A 24765-nucleotide genomic window follows, 5' to 3' on the forward strand; every position below is an offset into this window, starting at 1 on the left:
TGGTTGGTCGAGCTACCCGCCTGCTGCTGCTGCTCTTCTGGCCGGCATTCATGGCTGTTGGAGGTGGACTGGTCGATGCTAGAGCCGCTGGGGTGGTCACCGACAGGGGGTCTCTCACCGGCAAGGAGGAAAAACGAGAGGGAGGAGAGAGAGTCAAGAAGAAAGAGAAGGAGAGTTTGGGGGGGGGGGGGTGGGAAGGGGTCCTGCGCAGTGTTTTTGGGTCCCCTTTTTTTTTAACTTCTAATTACACTATTAGTTCCTCAACTTCTTAGAGGTTTACAATTAGGTTCAAATTTATTTTGTTTATAATTTAAAAATTTTGGGTTGTTACAATTAATCTTTTATCCAATCCTAAAATAGGGGTAGGAGACATATGTAATTTAACACAAAATATATAAATTTAGTCAATTAAATTTTAAAATAAATAAATTAGATTAATTTATCACAAAATACATATCAAAGCACAGCCAAAATTTTTTAAAGAACAAGTTTTTATATTTTTCAATATTTTTTTAAAAATTATTGTTAATATTGAAATTACTAATATTGATTGAATTGAATTTTTTATTTTAGGATGAGATTGATGATATTTTTATTTTAATTTTTAATTTAATTTTATTTTTTATGTCGTTGTATTTTTTTTGGCAGAAAAAAGCAAAGTGTAGAAAAAAATACAGCATAAAGAGAGAGTGATTAGTTTACAACTTTTAATAAATTTTAAAGATTAAATTATAAAATATCAAAATATTTTTTAATTGTAGAATATCAAAATATACTAATATTTGGACTCTATTTATTTAACGAAAAAGTATTTTTCTAAAAAATATATATTTTATTTTGCCTATCGTTTGAATCACTAAAAAAATGAGTTAATAAAAAATAAAATTTTAATTAAATAGAAAATTAAGTTATTTTTAAAGAAAATAACTTTATCAAAAGAGAAAATTATTTTTTATTTTTTAAATTTTAATAATTTTATTAAAATATAAATATATATGATAAATATATAATATTAATTTAATATTATTATAAAAACATAAAAAATATTTTTTTATATATAAATTATTTTTCAGTGGAACAATGAAGAGTTAAGTTTAATTGACTCAATTTTTATTTTTAATATTAAATTGAATGTTATTATCAAAATAAGAGGGGAAATCGAGCCAGCAGTTAGGCTTTCCTTATCTATCTTACCTCTAGATCAACAGTTAATTAAATAAACCGAATCAAATTAAATTATTTATTTTTATTTTTTTTTTATACTTCTAATTCATTTATCAAAACAAACTGCAATTTTATAAAAAATTGAATATGATTGAAACCGAAACATCCATTTATAATAAATAAAAAAAATCCATTTATAATTAAATTAACTAAAACATATAATTTATAAATATTAATTTAAAATTTTAATAAAATTATAATTAAATATTTTTAATGAAAATTAAAATTGTTATATGTCATTATCAATATTATGAATGAAAAACTTGATTATTTTAATTAATTATAAATAATTAAATTTAAAATAAAAGTTCAAATTTTTTAAAATTATTAATCAAATTAGCTAATGTCAATTCCCTAATGATAGCAACAGGTGAAGCACGATTGGCTATGTCCCTTCAAATTCGCACTACTAGGAGATAAGATTCCAATTTCGAAAGCAACGAGGAAGATGAAATATGAAATGCAAGCAACTAAAGGAGTTATTTTATTTTTCAAAGTTAGATAAAATATTTTTATTATTAAAAATAATAATAAATTGTTTACGATTCAAAGAAATCCGCTGATGATGAACGACTGCAAGTTCGATTTCTTCTGAACATGCATAGAAAAACCCATCAATTTCTCCAATATTGACTTTTGGGGTCACAGACATTGCTTGCATTTCTTGCCTCGTTTCAATATGGTTAATACTTTTTTTTATTGCCTGGTTGTGTTTTCCTTCGAGTTGAGAAGGACAGAAATCAAATGATCAATTGGGTACTGCTTAAACACGGGTTTAATTTCCATGAAAGGGTCATCAGATAGGAGCGAAAGACAGAAGGTTTCATAATCACAAAGATTATCAGTTGAACTATGCTTACGATCATCATATGACCCATTTCATACTATTTCAAAAAGGAATTAATCTAAAAACATAAACAAACAAACGAGCAATGAAACTCAAGTGATTAACAAGGCCTCAGAAGGAAGGCAGTAGTGGTATGCATGCATCACAGATTTATCATATGTGACAAAATATACCAATTCTTTCATCACTGGACAAGCTACGAAGAAAAACAAATACTTGTCAGTACAATGCAAAAAATAAATAAATAAATAAACTGGGCCTCATAGAGAAGATTAGATTGATCAACATAGATAATTTCAGACATATGCTTGTCTTCAAATGTTGTTCGATCATCGGCCGATTCACCGTTATATTAAGAAAAAAACGCTAAAAATATTTAAAAATTAATTGAGATTGAAGAATGGGGACTCGGAATATGGGTGGTGATATAGCAGGATGGTCGGCAAGGCCTTTTAGAGCCAATTACGACGAACGAGACCTTTCCATGCTGAAATCGTCACCGTCCCTCATTCATCCTCTCAGCGAAGAACACACAACATTATGGAACAAACCTAAGAATCAAAGACGAGAACCACAGCAGAAGAGAAAATGAATTGAGGTTTAAAATTGGGCCCTGATCTTTTCGCGGCTGCTTATAAAGAGAGGCGAGGCGGCTTCCTAGGGTTTTGGTTGTTTTTGCCAGGGCTAAACTATAGTACGTGTGAGTGCATATTTACACACGTGACAGCTACTCGTGCATCTGAGCTAATGGGTAGTGCGTGGGTACTGAGATGCAAAATCCAATAACCTAGGCCCATTTGGAACAATTACAGCTGCTTATGCTTCATTTAATGAGTCATAATGCAATATACTATAATTAAAATTTAAATTAATTAAGTTTATAAATTATATAAATTAATTTATGAATCATCAATATCAGATAATAAATTTATTTTTTCTCTAAAAAAATTTATTATGTATAAAATTACTATTTTAAAAATTTTATATCACCGGCTATAATTGAAAAACAGAATAAAAGCAAGCCAAGATCTAAGATAAAGGGAAATTCCATCTCTCCGATTGTTTTGACAATGTAAAAATCTTTTAGTTCCAAATTTCACACTTCAACAAAAATCATATGAGACGCCATTGAACTTGAAATATATTAACTCTTATCTACAAAGGCAAACTTTGACGATTTGAATAATCTATGAATTACAAGTTCAGTGCCAACTGCCAAGAGACCGTCCTAATAAGTGGGAAAAGAGGGACCCAAAGCCTATCTGCCTGTATTATCCACCAGACTATATTTGCAACCAAACATTAAATCTACATTCTAAACAATAATCAATGTTACATATGCCACCAGAATTTGATATACCAACAATCAAAAATTTTTATCTGAACTCAAATCCAGCATTACCCACAACAATCTCCTCATTCCAATGACTCTTGTGGCTGTTCTGATGACAATCTGAAACAATGGAGGCAATAAATGGACTCCTCTACAGCTATTTTCATCAGCTCAGCTTCTGTCCGATCTACTTCTATCCAATGGCAATGGAATGCGTGAATCCAATGTTGAAAGGATCTGAGGCATTGACATCCCCCCAGACACTACAATTTCTGTAATAAAAGAACAGATTGGACATCTTGAATCTGACTAGGGAAAACAGCCATTAAGGGGGAAATGAATTGGAGATCTCATTTGTTTTCTTCAATATTTTGGAAGAGAAATAAACAAATGTTGGACATTCATGGTTCACTAAGGACCTCAAACTCTTAAAAGTAAATCCCCTTGTTCATAAAAAGGATGTTTCACACCATAATGAACAAAATGTTTCTGTTGCCCTTGATGGAGGCAAAGCTTTAGAAAGCAGTCTTATTTGCAAGGCTAAACAGCAATTATAATAAAGCAAAAAGACAAAAGTTGAATCCTTACCAATGCCTTCCCGAACTGAGAGACTCGGTCTGATAACATCTTTGGTATTGACCAGGAATATATCACCAATATACAGATGATTTGTAGGAACATAGACACAACATAGCTCCTCTTCCCCAGAATAGTTCTGCACTCAAAGGTTGAAGAAGGGCAAAAAATGAACAAACATTAAAACATAATTTTATGTTCAGATGAGCAAAGATCACCTTGTCACACAATATTTTCTCCTAAATCAGGTTTCAGAACAATGGATCACACTCTCAATTTCTGAAACTAAGATCACATGGCAAGCAGAGACCAAAATTGATATATATGTTCAGGAATCTTTTAGAGATTCAATGTCCTCCAACATGAATAATCAGAGTAAGCAAATCTTTACGCATTCACTGGGCCATACCATGCAAGTATAGTACTAGGCCAGACACAAATGATAAAAGGTAAATGGACATCACCAATGTTTCCAGTTGTCAGATATTTGCTGACTCACTGTAGAAGTTCTTACTCTTTACCCAAATAAGGAAAAGGTCAGACGAAGTTTTCAACTTTTGAAGGATCACTTTTTATTAAGATTCCAAGTGCACACCAAAGACAGGCAAATGGATATTTTCAGAGAATGGTAGAAATTAGGGTCAATCATTAGTTAGAATGCAAGGTACCATATGATTGGCCTAGGTTAAAGTTAGCATCAAAGCAGAGGTTCAGGATGACCTGAAGCAGCTTACAATTTGCTTCACAGGACTTGAACATGATAATCAACATGGAAGTATTCATGGCATCTTTGGCCAAAATCTCAAGTGGCAGTGCCTGTGGCCTCTATAAAAGGACCACAAACACATCAAAACAGCACCAACAAGCATAGTCCCAAATATTGAATTAAAACTTAATTCACCTCAATTAAGCCTTAAATCAAATTAGCTAGTATCAGCTGTGTGAATCATTTTGCTCCAATCCATTCTATTTAGGGCATATTTCCATTCAAGTTCTTAAAAAATAAGATCCCTTATGACCCTGCTAGTTTGGAACAAGTCTTTGTTCTGCCTACCCCTAGCTTGAAAGCAACACCCTTACCACATTTAAAGGTCCATCTTGCACAGAAGTATCCCACAAAGGTCCATGACGACAAATTTTAAAGATGGATAAGCTCAGAGCATGAATACTCCGAAAGCATTCAAATAAATGTTTTATAGAGATTTTCAACCCTGATATCAAAGGAAGCTCGAAAGAAATTTTTCTTTTGCATTTCTTTGCAGCCTTTCAAGGCAAAGACAAATAGAATGTATATGCATGTATGCAAGAACTTCTTGTAACTTCTAAGTTCTATTTACATATACTAGCAGTAGCCACAGTGTCTTAATCGTTAACTGGCGCATTGCCACTATCCCTACAATATCATTTTATTTCCAAATTCTGCATTTATATCCATGTTTCCTAGTTAGTTGCTCCACAAGACCGACACAAAAGGAACATGCAATTGATGCAATGTCATGGTGATATTACACTTCAGAAAAACAATTTCCACACCTGGAGGACGACAGTCGAAGTTATGAACCCAAATGCATATTCACCAACGCGTGGATGCCTTATGATGGCTACTTCTTTGAATGCCTGTGTGTTTTGATCTGAGAGAGAGAGAGAGAGAGAGAGAGAGAGAGAGAGAGAGAGAGAGTTGAAATGTAAATAGTACTTGACCATGGCTAATGGCTATTCAATTAAAACATGATGAATTAAGCAATAACACACCTGGTGATATGGCAGCACTAATTTGCTTCGAAGCATTGTATATATGGCGAACAAATGGCATCCGTTTGATAAACCACTCCCCAAGACCCAAGACAGATGCTCCCAACCAGGATGACATGAATACCCCAATCAAGAAAATGAATGTTATGGAAGTTATGAATCCAAGACCTAATCAATACAGAAATAGAAGCAAGCCAAATCATCAATATGATGTGTTGAAATATGCTAAGAAACTTTATTTATCATTCTAGGCCACAACACAACACAAACACTAAAACCTAAGATTATATTATATACTCTTAAAGGTGGCTTGACTTGTACCTTACATGATAAGGTTAGTTATCCAAATAAGAAAATCACATATTGATCTTAAATTTATGCATCATGCATTTTGAATTTATTTCTTACACTACACAGGAGCACAATATTCACAATGGTACTAAATATAAAAGATTATACATAAATCATACTATTGAAAAGAACTATGCTTTTCATGTGGGCTTTGCAGTCAAAAAACCTGCAGAACCTAAAATTTTGCCTCAGAGACTACAAAGGATTTATTTATTCATATGTATGCATTTGCCAACAAGGGCAGCAAGCTTTGAGGTGCTAAGCAAAAACATGCTTACCAAATATATCGATTCCAAGTTGGGCATAGATCGGAGAGAAAAATCCATCAACAAAATGAATAAACCACCATGTTATGTAGAACGTGACAGCCATGGGGAATAAGATTACACTGCAAAAAAAGTAAAAGTAAAAATAAAATAAAATAAAATATATAATTAAGCAGCATCCATTACAGCATTGAACACAATAAGCAGGACAGTATACGTATTCAATTATCAACATTACATATTTTAGAGGAGACAAGGGATATGCAAGGATATGTGCCTAAGGATCTAAGAGTCCAAATCCCATCACCAAAAATGAAAGCCACAAAGACATCCAGGGTGATCTACATGAACTCTACAAATGCTTTGATTAGGGTTTTCTTCCGAGTTAGAGATTTAGATGAGCCTTCAAATGCAGAAAGGTTAAAGGTGAAACCAAAATGACCAGGAGATAGTTGAAAAGTCTTTGAGTTGGGGCGAGGTAGGGGAAGACCATAGACTCAGGAACAGTGACATGTAAATTAATATCAGTGAAGTCTTTTATCTATAGAACAATTTGCCATGATAGCATAAAAGAAGAGAAAATCTTTCCATTGAAATTTATAAGGAATAGAAAGAAAACAATTATGCAGTGAATGTATGTGTAACCAAATCATTAAAAGAAGAAATTACAGCAACCATTTGAAGCCGTGACTTATTTTGTAAATACATTGATATCTTAAGTGTATAAAAGATAACAGATACGAATTCAATAAAGGAAATGTAAGAATGAAATTCGCACCATCCAGTCATGAACTTTTTTGAAGCCCAGCTCCTAACAACTTTGTAAAATGTCTACATAGAAAAAATGGCATAGAGCAAATGTCAGATAACAAAAGACAGAGCAGGCATTCAAAAGCAGACAGAAACATGAAAGATACTTCTTGCCAGTGCTTTGATTTGGAACTTCACAATTACAAGAAAAAAACCTTCTGGCTTCTGCTTAAGGAGTTTCAAACATTCAGTACAAAAACAAAAGATAATGTAATTTATGGAAACTCAGAGAAATCTGAAACTCAGTGAGATAGCATTTTGCTATAACATTGCTTAAGAATCATCAATTCATGGGAACTTCTAAACTCAACTCAACTTAACTAAGCCTTTATCCCAAAAATTTGGGCCGGCTATATGGATTGTCTTCCTCTTTCTCCACTATAAACTATGATTTTGGGGTCAGCTATATATATATATATATATATATATAGTTTTAAGATGGAATAAAACTTTCCTTAAGCAAGGAATTCGAAACATATCTAATATGAAAATGATGATACATAAAATCCGAAAGTGATATCAAGCAATAATCCAGTTCCACCAGCCACCACAAACATTTTTTATTCAAATAATTTGAGATTTCATAAGACATCTAAAATTGCATTCAACCACAGCTTTAAATAGCTTTGAAGCCAACTAATTAATGGTGATTTTTTAATCAATTTCAGCACAAGCAACTAAAAAATGGAACGTCAATTCCTCAAAAAAGCTACTCAGCTCAATCAAATCTTGTACAAAATACAAAGAACTCATCAATTTCAAACCGTATAAAGCTCTAATCTGCAGTCAAAACGGCACAGTCAATAAGAAATGATTGAACGAATTCAACAACCCTAAAAACAAGGCAAACATAGAGCGAATATACATCTTCACCTCACGTCCCGAATGATGTGACGACGAGGAAGACGAAGAAGGTTTGGGGGCGACATCATCGTGTGCAGAGTTGGCGACGGGGATGAGAAGCTCTCGATCTCTTTCACGGTCCCTACTCGCCATCACGATCGTAGATTTCTCATCGCCCATCAGCTAAGGAAACAAACAAAACGACACCGTAGCTGCGAAGACTCAGACTCCAGCCGGGCCGCTCTCTGCCAAATGTATATTCCAGGAGGGTAAGGCAAGGCAAGGCAAGGCGTTTTGAAATGCAAATAGTAGTAAGATTAGGGATAGAAAATTACATTGTGTATTTTTGAACTTATTTATTAGAATTAATAATTAAATAATAAAAGAAATAGAAAACATTGACATACATGTGAAGATTTCGAGGAAACGCGGTCTCTCATATGGTATAGTTCGGATTAGTATTATTAAGGGGTTTCGGATAATCGTTAATTTTGTTAGTTATTGATTAGAGTACTGTGGAGTGGTTGACAGTGACGAGCTGCCATTGGATGACAGCGTGTCGATACAACTGGGCACATCTGCAATACCGGAATGAAATTAAGGGCTTGTTTGGATTAATCATTGAATACAATCGATAAATTAATGATAATCATTCTTGTTATGATAGTGATAACCGATAAATGATGATAATGCTTTATATTAAGTGTTTGGTAAAATTATATTTAGCTGTTGCTGTTAATATGTGAAATGACTAATAAGGGTATATATCATATAATTTATTTTATTATTTAAATAAATATAAAATTATAAATTTATTACATTATATTATTTATTTTATTATTAAATTAAATATATAATTATTAAATTAATATATTATATTATTTAAATAAATATATAATTATTAATCTTTTATATTATATCATTTATTTTATTATTGAAATAAGAAAATAATTATTTTTTTAAGATAATTAAATAATTTAAAAAATAAAGATAAAATAATAAAATAATTATTGATATTAATAGAAAAATTATAATTAATTTTAAGTTTTTGGATATAAATAAATATTTTATATTTTATGTTATTAATAAAAAATATTTTAACAAAATTGAAATACGTTAATTAAAATATTAAAATTATAAATAAAAAAATAAAAATATTAATAATATTAATTTTAAGTTAAATAAAAAAGAATAATATGGTCAAAATAAAAAATAAAATCATATCAGCTATCAGCTGATGAGAAACAGCTCTAAAAATAGAGCTGATATAAACTGCAGCTGATGGGTATCATATCAATTGCCTATCAGCTATCAGCTCTATTTTTTTAAGCTTGCCAAACACCACAATTTACCTGTTTGGATGTCTATCAGCTATCAGCTGAACCCAACAGGTAAACCAAACACCCTCTAAATGAGGCAGCTGTTTTGCAAACTAAAATTTAAAATAAAGGGTTTTTTTTTTATCGGAAAATTTAAATAAAGGATTTGAAAATTTAACTACTGACTAGGAAATTTTTTTTAATAAAGATTCTGTAATAAAAATAATTAATATATATATATAATTAATATATATATTAATAAATTATAAGTTACTTTATAATAATTATTATTTATTATAATATTAATAAAATAATTATTAAATAATTTATCACTTACATAAAGAATATCATGTGGTAATATTATAAAAAAAATATTACGTAATAATATCATAGAAAAAAAAGTTACTTATTAGACTCTACCATATAGTAATATCAGGGATGTGCATTATTCGATTATAATTAAATAATTAAACTGAATTGATAAAATTAAATTGTTTCGATAAGAGTAAATTCGGTTCGATTTTCAATTAGTAATAATAAAAATTTTTTGTTTTCATTTATCAGTTCAGTTACCTTTGATTTGGTAATCAAATTAACCAAAATAATCGAATTTCAATTAATTAATATATTAATTATAATTTTATTAATATTATATTATTTTTAATTATTATTTTTATGATTTTATAATAATATTTAACTTATAATTATTATCTTATTAATATTAAATTATATTTTATTATTTTTTATAAATAAAAAAGAATATAAATATATTTTTATTAATATTTTATTAAATAATTAATAATATAAAATATTTTTTTTTAGTTAGTTCGGTTATAACCGTTAACCGACCGAATATTTTCGATTTTCGTTAATTTTGATTTTTCTCAATTTTAGTTTGGTTCGGTTCGGTTAATATTTTTGAAATCAGTTGAAAATTCGATTAGTTAAAAATTCAGTTCGGTTAATCGAATACTCACCCCTAAGCAATACTATGAAAGAGAATGCCACGCACTAAACTTTTGAGAATATCTTCTTACTTTATATAGATACTAGGAAATCACTCGTGCTAATAGCTATTAATAATTTTAATTTATATATATATATTTTTAATTTTAATATATAAAAATAATATAATATTTTAAATTTTTAATTAATTATTTTAAATTTTAGTTTTATTAGTTTTATCTCTTACACTTTTTAATAAAAATTTCACGATAGAGATAATTAATATATGTAATCAATATATATTAATATATTGTAAGTTACCTTATAATAATGACTACTTATTATAATATTAATAGAGTAAATATTAAATAATTTATAACTTTCAAATAATAAAAAAATATTACGTGGTAATACTATGGAAGAGAATGTCACATATTAGTTATGTGGCAATACTATAAAAGAGAATATCATGTATCAAACTCTTTTATTAATTATTTCAAATTTTATTTTTATTACTTTTATCTTTTAAATTTTTTAGTAAAGATTTCATAATAGGAAATATATATACACATATAATTAAAATATATTAATATATTGTAAATTATCTTATAATAATGGCTATTTATTATGATATTAATAGAGTAACTATTAAATAATTTATAATTTATATAAAATAGAGAATGATACATATTAGTCACGTGACAATATCATAGAAGAAAATGCACTTTCCTGCTTTTTACACACACACTATATATATATATATATATATATATATATATATATATATATATATATATATATATATATTGTAATTATAAAATCAAGCAATTTAATATTTAATAATTTTATAAATTAGTCTTTATCTGACGATTTAACTCAAAATCGTTTAGAGTGGAGAAAGCGAATCCATATAGCCGATCCTAAATTTTTTGGATAAAGGCTTAGTTGAGTTGAGTTGAGTAGTCTTTATCGTTAAGAATTTCAGTTAAATTATTGTTAATGAGAGCAATAAAAAGACCAAAATTCCCTTTTCTTACATTCTATTCTCAACAAATCTCAAATTTGACCCTGAACAAATGTCAATCTTGATCTGTGGTTGTAAATTAACAATTACAAAACACAAAATCGTTCTGGATATATAACTTTTTATAGTTCTAGAATCTGTAAAATCATTTTACCAATTAAATAAAAAAATTTTTATTTCAAGAAATTGAATTTGGAAATCAATGAAGACATCCATGAACCGCAAATGAACTTAATAGCAAGTGGTGCTATTGGCTGCTGCTGCTGCTGCTGCATGCCCATTGCTCTCTCATGTGGTTGGCAGCATTGTGATAGCAACTGGGAGGCTTCGATCAACACGACTAGGAGGTTAATGGACGCTAATTTGGAAAAGTTCTAGATCATTGGCATGGTGTGAAGCTGGCTAGATGAACTAGCAACTGTCATTTGGGTCTCGCCACAACCTAGCGCACGATGGCATAAATGCAACAAGCTCGATGAGGTGTTGTCAAGGATGGGCATCGTTAGTGTCAATGGGAAGAACTCATCTAGCTTTTTGGGTTAATGAGGAAGAAATCCACTTAGGTTTTACAATTTCTTTCTTGCATTCATTTATTGATCATGTAGCATGATTTTCCCGTGAACTTTTGATGGGATTATACTCCATAAATAAAGGCAATCACAGAAAAGGTATTTCATTAAACTGTGATCTTGGGTATAAATAACCCTTACAAGATAAGATTTATTATGATACAGCTATTGTAACAACACTTAACGTTTATCTCTACAAAAATACACCTCTATCTAATACACCCTCTCAAGTTGAACTATCGATATGGGAAGATAGTCAACTTGGTTCGTAATTGCTGAAAACGCAGTTTAGTCAACGGCTTTGTTAAAACATCAGCGATTTGATCCTTTGTAGAGATGTATTGAACCTGAATATCATTAGACTGAACTTTATCACGAACAAAATGTACATCTATCTGCACATGTTTCATTTTGTTGTGATAAACTGGATTTACCGTAAGGTTTGTAGCACCCAAGTTATCACTCCAAGGAACAGGGATTTTAGTTTGTACCCCCAATTCTTGTAGCAAGTTTCGAATCCAAAGTACCTCAGAAGTTGTGTTTGCAATGGCACGGTATTCTGCTTCGGTTGATGAACGCGAAACACTTCGCTGTTTCTTGGACGCCCAGGAGACTAGATTCCGGCCAAGATAAATAGCAAATCCGGTCGTAGACTTGCGATCCTCTATGCTGCCCGCCCAATCAGAATCACTATATGCAGAGATTTCATAAACAGATGATGGTCGAAGAAGTAGGCCATATTCAGCTGTTCCCTGTAAATAACGAAGTACACGCTTCACCGCTTGCCAATGTTCCTCAGTTGGTCGATGCATATACTGTGCTAATCTATTTACTGTAAATGAAATCTCAGGCCGAGTGAAGAGAAGATACAATAAGCTGCCAATGGTACTTCGGTATAGCGTGGGATCTCCAAAACCAGAAGAAGAACATTGTAATCTGGAACTTGGTGCTTGCGGTGTAGTAACAGATTTGGAGTTTTCCATTTTGCATTTCTTCAATAAATCCAGAATATATTTTTGTTGAGTCAAGAGTAACGAACCATTCTGCCAATGCGCCTGTATTCCCAGGAAATAGTGTAGACGTCCCAAGTCTTTGAGCAAAATTTTCGACCTCAAGTGCTGCTGCAACTCCTTTTCCAACATTTCACTAGTTCCCGTCATGAGCAAATCATCAGCATATGTCAAGCAATAAAGCACATCACTGCCTCGCCGAAAAATAAATAGAGATGTATCAAGCTTGGACTGCACAAAGCCAAAGTGAAGAAGAGCTTCTTTAAGACAGCTATTCCATTGACGCGGTGCTTGTTTTAAACCATACAGTGACCGTCGAAGTCTGCAAACATGGTTTGGCTTTGTATCATCAATAAAGCCTGGAGGCTGTTGCATGTAGACCGGTTCGTCTAATTGACCATGTAAAAAGGCATTAGAAACATCATATTGTTTAACAAACCATTTTTGAGAGACTGCAAGACTCAAGATCAATCTAACTGTCACTGGTTTAACAACTGGTGAGAAAGTTTCACCAAAATCTACACCAGGTCGTTAGTGAAACCCCTTTGCAACAAGCCGTGCCTTATAGCGTTCCAAAGAACCATCTGAATTTTCCTTGACTTTAAACACCCATTTGCAGCTGATTACATTAGCATGTGGTGGTTTTTCAACAAGCTCCCAAGTCCCAAGCTGAATTAATGAGTTAATCTCATTATCAAGTGCCTCACGCCATTCTTTAAAGCGCTTTGCTTCTGTAACTGTGGCAGGTTGTAGAGGTGGTGTAATTGCTGACAATGTCTTGGGCTTTGAATGACCTGTCTTTGACCTTGTAAGCATAGGATGAGTATTCCCCAGTGGTGCAGGTAGAGGAAGAACTATAACCGACTGATCTGGTTGTACCATTGGAGACAGTTGCGTGTCTGACAAATTCGAAATAGGAGTGTAGGGCTCGAGTCAACCCGATGCAAATGTAAATAATCTCGAGATTAGAAACAACATTCGGTTCACGTTGAGAAGACACTTTTGGAAGTAAATGTACCGTGGTGGCCCAAGAATACCATGCTTGAGTGCATGATTCAGGAACATTATTATCCTGCACTTTAAGAGATTTAAAAGGAAAATTATGCTCATCAAATACCACATGTCTGGATATATACAACCGTTTTGCCAAAAAATCATAGCACTTATACCCCTTGTGCACCAAACTGTAGCCAAGAAAAATACATGGTGAAGACCTATTTTCCAGCTTATGTTTATTGTACGGACGCAAATAAGGATAGCAAAGACATCCAAAAGTACGAAGACTGGACAAATCAGGCAAAGCTCCAAACAATTTTTCATAAGGCGATTTATGTATTAAAGGAGTTACTATCCTATTAATCACATAAGCTGCAGTTTCAAAAGCAAAATCCCAGTAATCCAATGGTAAAGTAGCAAAATTCAACATAGCCAAACCAGTTTCCACAATGTGCCGATGCTTCCGCTCAGCACAACCATTTTGCTGTGGCGTATAAGGACAAGACAAACGCAGTGAAATCCCATTATCAGCCAAGTATGTAGCAAGAGACTGAAATTCGCCTCCCCAATCACATTGAAACATTTTTATTTTGCGATCAAAGAAAGTCTCAACAAATTTTCGAAACTTAATAAATGTAGACAGTACATCAGATTTTCGTTTGAGACAATATAACCATGAATATTTGCTGAAATGATCATAAAAAAGAACATAATAACGATTACCATTAATAGAAGGAATAGGGGAAGGACCCCATACATCAGAACAAATAAGTTCAAGTGGAGCAAACGCATTAAAAGTAGACAATGAAAATGGTAAACGATGTGATTTACTAACACAGCAAGATAAACATAGTTCTTTTTTATTGGAAGAAAAAATAATTTTATTATGCTTCAAGGTTGATAAAACAGCTCCATCATGAGCATGACCCAGGCGAGAATGCCAAGACCAGAAAGAAATATGATGCATAGCAGCAGTCGGAAGACTAGATGCTGAAAGTTTATAAAGACCTTGTTCAACTGGACTTTTGTGAAGAACCTTCCTCGTGGGGATATCCTTGATAAGAAAACAGTCAGGAAAGAACTCAAGTGAGACTTGATTATCATTTGTAAAATTTAGAACGGACAGCAAACTAAATGGAGATTGAGCAGAAAACAAAATATTGTTCAAACGAAAATCATGATTATTGTTCAATATTGTACTGCCTACATGTGAGATGGGAATTGTATTACCATTGCTTACTGTAACTTCATCTGGTCCTGTATATTCAGAATCAATCGTCAAGTTTCCAAGAGATCCTGTAAGATGGTGTGTAGCACCAGTATCAACAATCCAAGGCTGTGGCTGTGCACGATATCCCTGTGAACCTGAAGCAGCATTCCAAGCGTGAGCCAAACCAACAGGAACCGTAACTGTATGATAAGCTTGTGGTGGTGGCAAAACCGTTCGGCGTTGACTTGGACATTGTCTGGCAATATGACCCAAACCATTACAGTTATAACAAGTAGCAGAACTGAAAAACTGACCCTGAGATTGCTGTGGTTGAACAGTAGGCGTCTGATAATTCTGAAACCGACCACCACTCTTACCGCCTCAATTACCTCGACCACCACGCCTTCCACGACCATTCGAATTAGAAAACCCCATCGCAGGTTGCTGATTACACGTTGTAAGCAACGCAGTCATTAGAGAACTAGAATTTTCATATTTTTTCTGCTGCAATTCTTCAGACAACAATAAACCATACAATTCGTCATAAGAGAGCATCTGTAGTTTCGCTTCAATGGAACGCACAAAAGGATGATAGTCCTGTCCCAACCCATCAAGAATCGCTCCAACAAGATCATCACTTGAAATCGGATTATTAAGTGCAAGAAGTTGATTACTAAGGGATTTTGCTCACTGCATATAGACTTCAATCGAGTCTGTATTACGTTCCAAATGATGAATTGCGTGTTTTAAATGACGACCGGGCGATATTCCACCGCAAAACTCTGCTCTAATCGCGTCCAAATCTCCAATGCAGATGTAGCACCAACTGAACTCGATAACAAAGCTTCAGAAAGAGAAGCGTGAATCCAACTCATGTCGATCTGATCCTCACGAAACCAGATAGTATAAGCTGGATTGGGATTAGAATCAGGCAGGGTCGGATTCGGTGGAACATAATTTTTGTCGATATGTTTATCAAGATTATAGCCACGCAATAATGGTAGCATCTGTGTCTTCCAAATAACATAATTGAGAGGAGTAAGCTTAACATGAATCTGATTGGAAACATTGGGAATAGTAGTCAAAGAATTTGAGATAATCGAAGAAGAAGAAGAAGAAATAACAGTAGGAGAAGGAGACTCATCAAGAGCAGACTCTGTAGACATGATGAAAAACGAAAAAAAAAAAAAAAGAAAGAAAGAATTAACAAGAAAGGTGTTTAAACCCTAGGAGTGCTCTAATACCATAAAGGCAATCTCAGAAAAGGTATTTCATTAAACTGTGATCTTGGGTATAAATAACCCTTACAAGATAAGATTTGTTATGATACAGCTATTGTAACAATACTTAACGTTTATCTCTACAAAAATACACCTCTATCTAATAATAAAAAGTAAGTCATTAATCCTACAACTTTCGCTATGTTCTCTCTCTCATCTTTAATAGAGAGTTTCTTTCTGTGTGTTTGTGGCCTCTGTAGCTCTCAGTTTAGCCAAGTTTGGTTTTTCCCCTTAGCTTTCCCTACTTAGCCTCTAAGCAAGGGAAGACTTTAGGTTTGGCTTCTTAGCCCAGATTTGAGGGATAGCCCTCCCCTATTGAGTGACTTGTAAATGGTTGTTGATTTTTTGCTTGGTAGTTTTGCATGCAAATCCTCTTCAACGGGAGGGCTCAATAATTTCATCCTGTGTGTTGGGTTTAGTTTCGGGTCAAAGTAAGGCTAATGAAAAGAATCTTAGAGGACCCATTCAATTACGTGGCAAGGTAATTTTCGTCTCTCTTCTTTACTGGGTTGGCTCTATGTGATGGGTGGGCTTCTATTGCTTTGATCATTATTGCAACTCTAGGATTTGATTTTACACTATCACTAGAAAGGTCATCTCATTGGTTTCGTGTTGAAAATAACTCTGTGGTGGCACCCATTCATCGATGGCAAGCCATTCAGCTTGCCTGTTGAGGAAGTTGGAGGTGCTGGGTGGATGAGGAAATATGTGATCTTTGTGGTGGCTTTGGTTACAGCTCTATGCCTTTGGATGGCAGCAACCATGAATAGCAAAGAGGTCTCTGTTTCATTTCTAGAAATCTTAGGGTTTCTAGGTTGAGTTGATTAAGTGTATAGGTTGGTTTGATTGTGAGTTCGATTTGTGAGTTGGTTAGTATGCGTTTAGGTTGTCTCTTTTATTGGTTTGGTTGCTGTTTAGCATTGTGGGCTTCTTTTCCTCTTCAGTTTTGTAAACCTAATTTGTAATCTTGCCTTATGGGCTTTTAATGCAATGTTGCATTAAAAAAAAAAAAAACAAACTCTATATAAAGTAATATTTACTTCTATAATCACCTGCATATACCAAAGTTAGTTTGTAATCTAGATTGAGATTTATCAAGAAGAGAAGGGTATTTTCGTCTTTTTTCCTTCTCACTAATGGTGGCTTAATTTAGATCACTATTAGCATGGACTAATTTATATAATTATTAAAATATCAAGAATTAAATTACTTAATTTTAAAATTATAAGAACTAAATTATAGGTTTGACCAAAACTTAAAAATTAATTTGTAATTTTTTTTCCCAAAGGCATTTTTGGCCAATTATTTTTCAACTTATTTGACCCATTAACTTTTTTTTTTTACCCGAACATAAGAAAGTCACATGTGAACGAACATTAGCTATCTCACATTATCACGAAACAACCATTAATTTAGTTTTGAAGGAGGATGAACCAACTCATGTACACCAAGAGAAAATAGGAACGCTAAATTATCGAATCAGTCTATGTCACACCTTACCCCTTTATAACGCATAACATGATTCTGTAGTATACCTAATGAATTATTGAATTTCGTCTACTGATAATCCATTTAAATATACTACTAGGGATTTTAAACCAATTTTTATTCATTTTAAAGTGGTGGGTAATATTTAGTGATTATTAAAACCCCTTAATTGGAGTTTAAATCATAAATCGAAATTTTAATTAATTTGAAATCTCCAAAAATTTTACAGAAATTTCGGCAGGGTGCCGTTTATATTTTGGAAGGACAATTCTTCAAAAACCTATAAAAAACACTCCCAATATACATTTAAATCTCAAACTCCAATATTCTCATCAAAATCCATTCTTAATTCAACACCATTTCAAGTAATTCATAAAAAAATATTTTAAAAATGAACTAAAGCATTTTATTAAATAAAATAATAGATTTACATTACAACCATTTATACAGATAAAAAACAAATACCAAAATTTATTACACAACTGCTCAAGTCTAATGTACATACATACAATTACATATATATCAAAATAAAAATTTACAAGGGTATAATCTATATACCCGGTGATGACTCCAAAATTTTTGTCACTTCACGTCCCAAGCAGCTTACTCTGCTGCTTTATCTATCTCCTTACTTGCGATAGCAATAAAAAACTATCGCTGAGCCAAAAGCTCAGTGGTTGTCACGACCCAATCTATGGGCCGGACTGGCACTAGGATCTTGGCCAGCCTAAAGCCCCCGAGGCCCGTAGTAAGCCTAACTATTCCTTAACCCAACTCTAAGGCCCATTTGGACCCAATTTCAAGAAATCAACCGGATAGAGTCTGGCCATAAAATGGACCTTTCAACGGGGAGTTTTTGACTCACCCGACCTGTAAACACAATAAATAATCAATTGGGGAGCTCAGCTCACCCTCCACATACTCATATCAACATAAAAATAAATGGGAGCTCAGCTCCCTCATCCAGTCCATCAAACATGCATGTGATAATAATTTTACAGGTCCAAAATAACAATTTATATTACAGACCCAAATCAATTAAATATTTCTAACACAAGCGGAAATTCTAGAAGTTTATAGAATTACACAATCATAAATAGACGACCTGCGAGGGAGAAAAGCAGGTTAACCTCAAAAATATCCTCCTGTGGCCTGGAAAAATATTGAACAAGAGTGAGCATTCGACTCAGAGAGTAAAATATTAATTTTAACCATATCTCTATAACTATCTAAAGCTAATGCACTCTGTAGAGTGAAATGCAACATCAGCAATAATTTCACATCATAGCATCAAAAAGGTAATTTGGAGCACTCACACACCCAGTAATATCAATCATAATATATGGGAGCTGATCCCCTATACAGCTCTCTTAAATCCAACCTGTGCCAGCGAAGAACTCAGCTCGGACTTCCACTTAATAACCAAATCGGGGTCCCAGCGAAGAACTCAAGCCATGTCTACCCCAAAGGACCGGGTCCCAGCGAAGATCTCAAGCCGTGTCTACCTGTCCTATCCATAGTCCACACCACATCACACGCACGCCAACGCACGCACACTGCTCCAAATTACCACAACAACATCCATGGCACTTTAACAGTTGTGAATGCAACATAAAACATGCCTAGAGTTTAACTCCATAGATATATACATATAAGTGATGCATGGGCATACTTGAACATATAATAATATCGAAATTACAATTAAAATTAATATTTTAGTCACAGACTTGACAGCGGTCACTGTGGTGGCTGGGCGGAGGAAGAAGGCTGTCCCGGCTCATCTGACAATTTTATTACAATTATTTAATAAATTTGACTCAATACAAACTTAAGAAAAGACCAAATATATCCTAAGTCGTGCCGAAAATTTGGCAGAGTCTCCCCTATACCTAGGACCTACCCAACCTGCAAAAGGGCTCAAAACGCACTTCTATATTCACAATCCATATATCCATAACTCAATCACATCACACAGCCCCTCCTGGGCCCATCCAAACAGTCATCCATCACAATATATAAAATTTCAATTTAGTCCTTATAATTGACTTTTTTTGCAAAAACTACCCAAATGAACTCTAAAAATTCTAAAACTTTGCCCCGCGGTCCTTAGCAATATTAATAGGCTAATGCAAAAAGAATCATAATTTTCTGAGCTACCACGAATATTTTACGGATTTTTAATCTCATTTAAGCACTAAAAAATTATGAAAAAGTAAGGTTCGGGTTTACCTATGCCGATTCCGACTTCGGGGACGCGCTCGGGACGTTTGACAATGGTAGGGTAGCCAAAACCTCGATCCAATTCGGAGACTTTTCCAGTAATCGGTCTATCTGGTCAGAAATTCACAGACCAGGACAACTGTCGAATTTCTGCGAATTGAAGATACCTACATGAAGCCCACAACATGGTGGTTAGTACATAAATTTTACGAAATTTTCTAAGCTCATTTAATACTCGGAAAAACTCTACGAAATTCCGTGGGACCCACCGAAAAACGGTATCGAAAAAATTTGAAATTTATATCGCCGCGAAGCTCTCGACGATTGAAGCGCTTTGGTATTCTCGATTTTCTCGTGGGGTTCACGGTTTGCGAGAAATCTAGGCCAAAAGTCAAAATTGGCTAAAATTTTTCGGGCAAAAATTGAACAAACCGCTCGATGGATTTCGGTGTTCTTGGTGTCTATGGAAAGCTCTCGACGAGTAGATGGATTTAGACACAAGACCCAGTCCGATTGGTGGCCGGATCGGCTTGGAAGATGAAGCGGCTTGCGCTGTCGTTGCTTCAGGCGCCTTTGCTTGCATTCCAGCGGCACGTGAGGAAGTGGTCAGAGGCGTCTTGCGTGGGTGGGAGTGGCGGCGAGGCAAGGGAGGAGAGAGAAAACAGGAGAGAAAGAGAGAGGGTCGAGACGCGAGCGGGGAGGAAGAAAAAGGAAGAAAACGGTTCGGTTCGATTCGGCCGGTTCGATTCAGAATACAAAATTTTGAATTTTTACTCTGCCTTGGTACCTAAAACGAGGTCTAAAAATTTCGAAAAAATTTCAGAAAACTCAGAAAAATGCGTAGACTCCAAATATATTTTTAGTTTTGCCACGTGGTCTTTAAATTAATTTTTAAAAATCATCAAAGTTTATATTTTTGGAAAATCGAACCCGATTTCTAAAATCTGAAAAATTTCAAATAATTTCCTAAAATTCAAATAAAATAAAATATCAATATTACCCAAAAATAATAAATTTAAAAATTAGGGGTGTTACAGTGGTACACAACTTAAAGCAAATAGTAAATTACGCAAAAATCAATTTATCCTTTTTCCAAACTAAATCAATTGAATTTTTAACAAATAATAAATCATGCTTTATTTCTAAGGCCAAAAAATCACTTAATAAAAATATATTTCATTCCATTAATCATAGAACAAATTCAATAAAAGACACACAGTGTTGATCATGACACGATTTCCAATTCATCCCAATAACCATAGGCTAATGGGGAATACTAAGGCTAGCTAGCACAAATATATGAGTACTCATTCAACTCGTCCTCAACTGACACACACCTCAATACTTCATCTAGAGAGAAAATACAAATCCAAAAATTTGTCAATCAAATAATTCAATATAATTTTGGCCATAAAATTTATTTCACAACATATTCAATTCCAAATTCAATTTGAAAATCAAAAGAAATTTAGTTGTTGTACATAAACCTCTAATGAGTCGCCTCTTTACTTTGACTCACTGTTTCCTTATTCTTTCTAGTGTATTTTTCTACTGAAACACATAATTTAAAATATTTCAATACTCATTCAACTCATTTCTAATAAGTAATCTAACATTTAAATTTTGTAGACCTAATCTACCCTAATAAGATTCATAAATTTGAATCATTTGCATTAGGTGCATTTGTAGTTATTATTTATTTGACCAATTGGATAAAATGTTGACTTTTTCATATTTAATAGGTATATTAGTTTTAAATACTCCCACATACCACATTTTGGGTTACTTTTGTGTTGGCATTGATTGCCAATTGAAATTCTAAAATTTCCATTTTGGGTCACTTAGTTCTACTGTTTCATTGGATTTTCTACAGTAGAAATTTGGTTAAATTTTCTTCATCAAAGTTGTTTCTTAATGTCTTAGCTTTAATTCTCTTTTTGAATCACTCCGTTTAGAGTTTTGTAACTCAAGTTATGACCATTTAACCATAACTGGTAGGATTGGTCCATTCCAGAATTCTGGGCAATTTTAAGGTTCTGACAGTTTTTATGATTTAACTTTGGTTAGCAATTTGATTTAGTTATGGTCAAAATTTGAGATTGTGTTTCCCATGAAAGTTATTCTACTATGTCTTAGCTTTCCAACGATTCAAAAATCAGATTATTTGGACCTTTCTACATAAAGTTATAACCATATGAACATGTACTATTTATATGATCAGTTTTATCCAGTAACATGTTACCAAATCAAGATTTAACCAAATTTTGTACCAACTTATGGTTGGTTTTAGGGCAAGGTTTCTACATAAAAATTATTTTTTTGGGTCTTAATTTTCATCTCCAGTTGGCCTCACACCAATTAGAGTAACACAACTCTACTCATGGCCATTTAACTTTGCTGGACTCATTGGTCCAGAATTCAGCAATTCACCCACCGTTCTCTCAATTTCCATTTCAATAATTTTAAATTCCTACATTTTAATAGACATTTAGGCCAAGAGTCAACTCTAAGGGTGAATTGACCAAATTGCCCTTTACCGATCTGATTCGTTTTTTCCAATAACACTAGATTACTTCATGAGTCTTGATTCAATTATTTGAGTTTGTTCTAAATTCTTTTATGTGGTTTTCACATTTCCCCTAACTTCGCAATTATTCCTAGGCCTGGGGTATTATAGTGTCCCACACGAAAATTTGGGTAGCAACTGAGCTCATAGTCACTTCCTAATACGATCACCCATCACTATGATCTTAACTCATTTAACCCATTATACTTTATTTTCTTTATTTCTATTTCACTTTCATATAATTTCTATTAATTTTTATTTATAATTTTTTAAGATGTCACCAATATAATTTTAGACATTCTAACTATCCAAGTAGATACTAATTATCGAAACAATAAAAAATATAATATACTTAGTATAGAAGTGTTACAGTCTACATTGAAATTAGTCTCTCAATATTATTACCAATTCTCCAATCCCAATCCTTATCCATCAGCTTCCTAGTGGATAGCACAAGAAAACGAAAATTATTTGGGGGTACTTCTTTATCAGAGATTAGAAACACTCCACTTTAGCTATCACATCCAATAATAGCTTTTGAAATGCCAACTTTTATTGCCATTCTCAAAATGACCCGTAACTCAGCCGCTGGTATTGAACAAGCGCCCCGACAAAGCACAAAGCTGCTGGTGTTTATATCTTAAAAAATAAATGAAAAACTTTGATTAGAAATTGAAATGAGAATATATTAAAACTATTTATAACTCTTAAATGAAAAAAAAAAAAATATATATATATATATATATATATATATATATTTTTTAAAATAAAAATTTTAAATGTTAATTATGTTATAATTTAAGGGTGAAAAAGTAATTCATTCTTCAAATAGCAATGAGATGGGAAAGCGGCAGATGCAGACAAAAAAGCGTACAAAAATGTCTAGCTACGTGCCCATCTTTACTACGCATACGAAAATGAAACCACCCATTTATGATTTATTTTGATTATTTCATCCCTCGTCTTCTTCCTCCTCATCAAATATATAGGGAAGCTTCTCGTTAGTCATCAGATGCTGGCTCTCTGCTACAAATTCCCAGTATCATATGATACAACGTGAAGAAAGTACCACCTTTTGTGATTCAAGCGAGATAGAGGGCGAGATGCTGGAAGGAAAAGCTATGGTGAAGGAAACAGACATGCCAGTGAAGATGCAGTTCCAAGCCATGGCATGTGCTTCTCAAGCCCTTGATGTCTATGATGTTTCTGATTGTATCTCAATTGCCGCCCACATCAAGAAGGTATTTTGCGACCATTCTTTTTTTTCCCCCCCAAATTTATAATCATGATGTTTTTGAGCAGATGTTACTTTAATGCAATTGATTTGATTATACTTTTTGTTGAGTTTGTTTGCAAATTTGCTCACTCTGGATTTCTGGGATTTTGCATTGGCAGGAATTTGATAAGATGTATGGTGGTGGATGGCAATGCGTGGTGGGTTCAAATTTTGGTTGTTTCTTTACTCACACACAAGGGACTTTCATCTATTTTGCCATGGGGTCCCTCAATTTCCTTGTTTTCAAGGGAGCTTCTTCTTAAGCCTACCATCTTGAACATGTGATGATACTGGTTTCTTTTGCTGATGGTATGTACTTGTGTATACGAAGTTGTACGTAACTCTTTGTGTTTAAATGGTATATGTAGACTCGTACTTTTAACTTCTTGTTAGCTTTTCTCTGCAATCAATGGAGGATCAACTACTTCATGGAAGCATTGATGATCATCTGCAAAGAGTTGCATGGCTGTATCTTCTTATTTTGTATTTGGTTGCCTTTGCTTCCTGGAAATATTAAAGGGTTTTGAAAGTTAAGTAGCTGTCATTACCAAGAAGTTTCAATTTGCAGCAACTGAAGCGGAGCTTCCTTGATCTTCTCGAACCTTAATTAAACCCTGCAAGACAAGGTTTGCAGGTTCAATGGCTGACTCGGCAGAACGAGGCTAGTTAGGAATGTTGATCAGATGCTTGATGTAAATATATAAAAAGACTGAGGTTCTTAGGGGCGAGATGCAGAGCACCACATAGACCTTCTGGACAAGAATACCAAAAGACTTCAATAGTGCAAACTGCATTATTATTAAAACTCATTTTAGTTAAGATATTGTCCAAAATGAATCTTGGCCTGACGTTACTCTTCA

The 24765-nt window shown here is 33.3% G+C and overlaps 2 protein-coding genes and 3 non-coding genes across 6 annotated transcripts; 1 reads left to right on the forward strand and 4 right to left on the reverse strand.

Annotated features, from left to right (window-relative positions):
• Positions 1–2012: 2012 nt before the first annotated feature.
• Positions 2013–2102, reverse strand: LOC131170996 (small nucleolar RNA snR60/Z15/Z230/Z193/J17). Its single transcript, XR_009141756.1, has one exon. It is a non-coding gene; the product is annotated as a small nucleolar RNA snR60/Z15/Z230/Z193/J17 (small nucleolar RNA).
• A 76-nt stretch (positions 2103–2178) lies between these two features.
• Positions 2179–2264, reverse strand: LOC131170998 (small nucleolar RNA U83). Its single transcript, XR_009141758.1, has one exon. It is a non-coding gene; the product is annotated as a small nucleolar RNA U83 (small nucleolar RNA).
• A 211-nt stretch (positions 2265–2475) lies between these two features.
• On the reverse strand, positions 2476–2576 carry LOC131170997 (small nucleolar RNA Z43). The gene has a single exon (XR_009141757.1). It is a non-coding gene; the product is annotated as a small nucleolar RNA Z43 (small nucleolar RNA).
• A 613-nt stretch (positions 2577–3189) lies between these two features.
• LOC110671815 (protein LIKE COV 1) lies at positions 3190–8515 on the reverse strand. 2 transcript variants are annotated; one of them, XM_021834402.2, is made up of 8 exons: positions 8410–8515; positions 8033–8247; positions 7128–7180; positions 6362–6471; positions 5733–5900; positions 5514–5611; positions 3993–4119; positions 3190–3676 (listed from the first exon to the last, which is right to left on the reverse strand). In XM_021834402.2, exons 2-8 carry the CDS (start codon positions 8180–8182, stop codon positions 3576–3578), a joined length of 807 nt encoding a protein of 268 aa, XP_021690094.2. In that variant the 5' UTR covers positions 8183–8247; positions 8410–8515; the 3' UTR covers positions 3190–3575. The 2 variants fall into 2 exon arrangements, with proteins under 2 accessions (XP_021690094.2, XP_021690093.2); XM_021834401.2 differs by lacking the exon at positions 8410–8515 and having other exon boundaries at positions 8033–8394.
• Positions 8516–23557: 15042 nt separating this feature from the next.
• On the forward strand, positions 23558–24724 carry LOC110638815 (uncharacterized). The gene is made up of 2 exons (XM_021789503.2): positions 23558–23870; positions 24025–24724. Exons 1-2 carry the CDS (start codon positions 23676–23678, stop codon positions 24166–24168), a joined length of 339 nt encoding a protein of 112 aa, XP_021645195.1. The 5' UTR covers positions 23558–23675; the 3' UTR covers positions 24169–24724.
• Positions 24725–24765: the final 41 nt, after the last annotated feature.

The sequence above is a fragment of the Hevea brasiliensis genome, chromosome 11, assembly GCF_030052815.1.
Source record: "Hevea brasiliensis isolate MT/VB/25A 57/8 chromosome 11, ASM3005281v1, whole genome shotgun sequence".
NCBI lineage: Eukaryota > Viridiplantae > Streptophyta > Magnoliopsida > Malpighiales > Euphorbiaceae > Hevea > Hevea brasiliensis.

Coding starts and splice junctions, on each gene's coding strand:
- LOC110671815 (XM_021834402.2), bottom strand. CDS start 8,182: ATGGGCGATGAGAAATCTACGATCGTGATGGCGAGTAGGGACCGTGAA. Junction 7,181..8,032: donor CACATCATTCGGGACGTGAG/GTGAAGATGTAT, acceptor TTTTCTATGTAG/ACATTTTACAAAGTTGTTAG. Junction 5,612..5,732: donor TAGTGCTGCCATATCACCAG/GTGTGTTATTGC, acceptor TCTCTCTCTCAG/ATCAAAACACACAGGCATTC.
- LOC110638815 (XM_021789503.2), top strand. CDS start 23,676: ATGATACAACGTGAAGAAAGTACCACCTTTTGTGATTCAAGCGAGATA. Junction 23,871..24,024: donor TTGCCGCCCACATCAAGAAG/GTATTTTGCGAC, acceptor TTGCATTGGCAG/GAATTTGATAAGATGTATGG.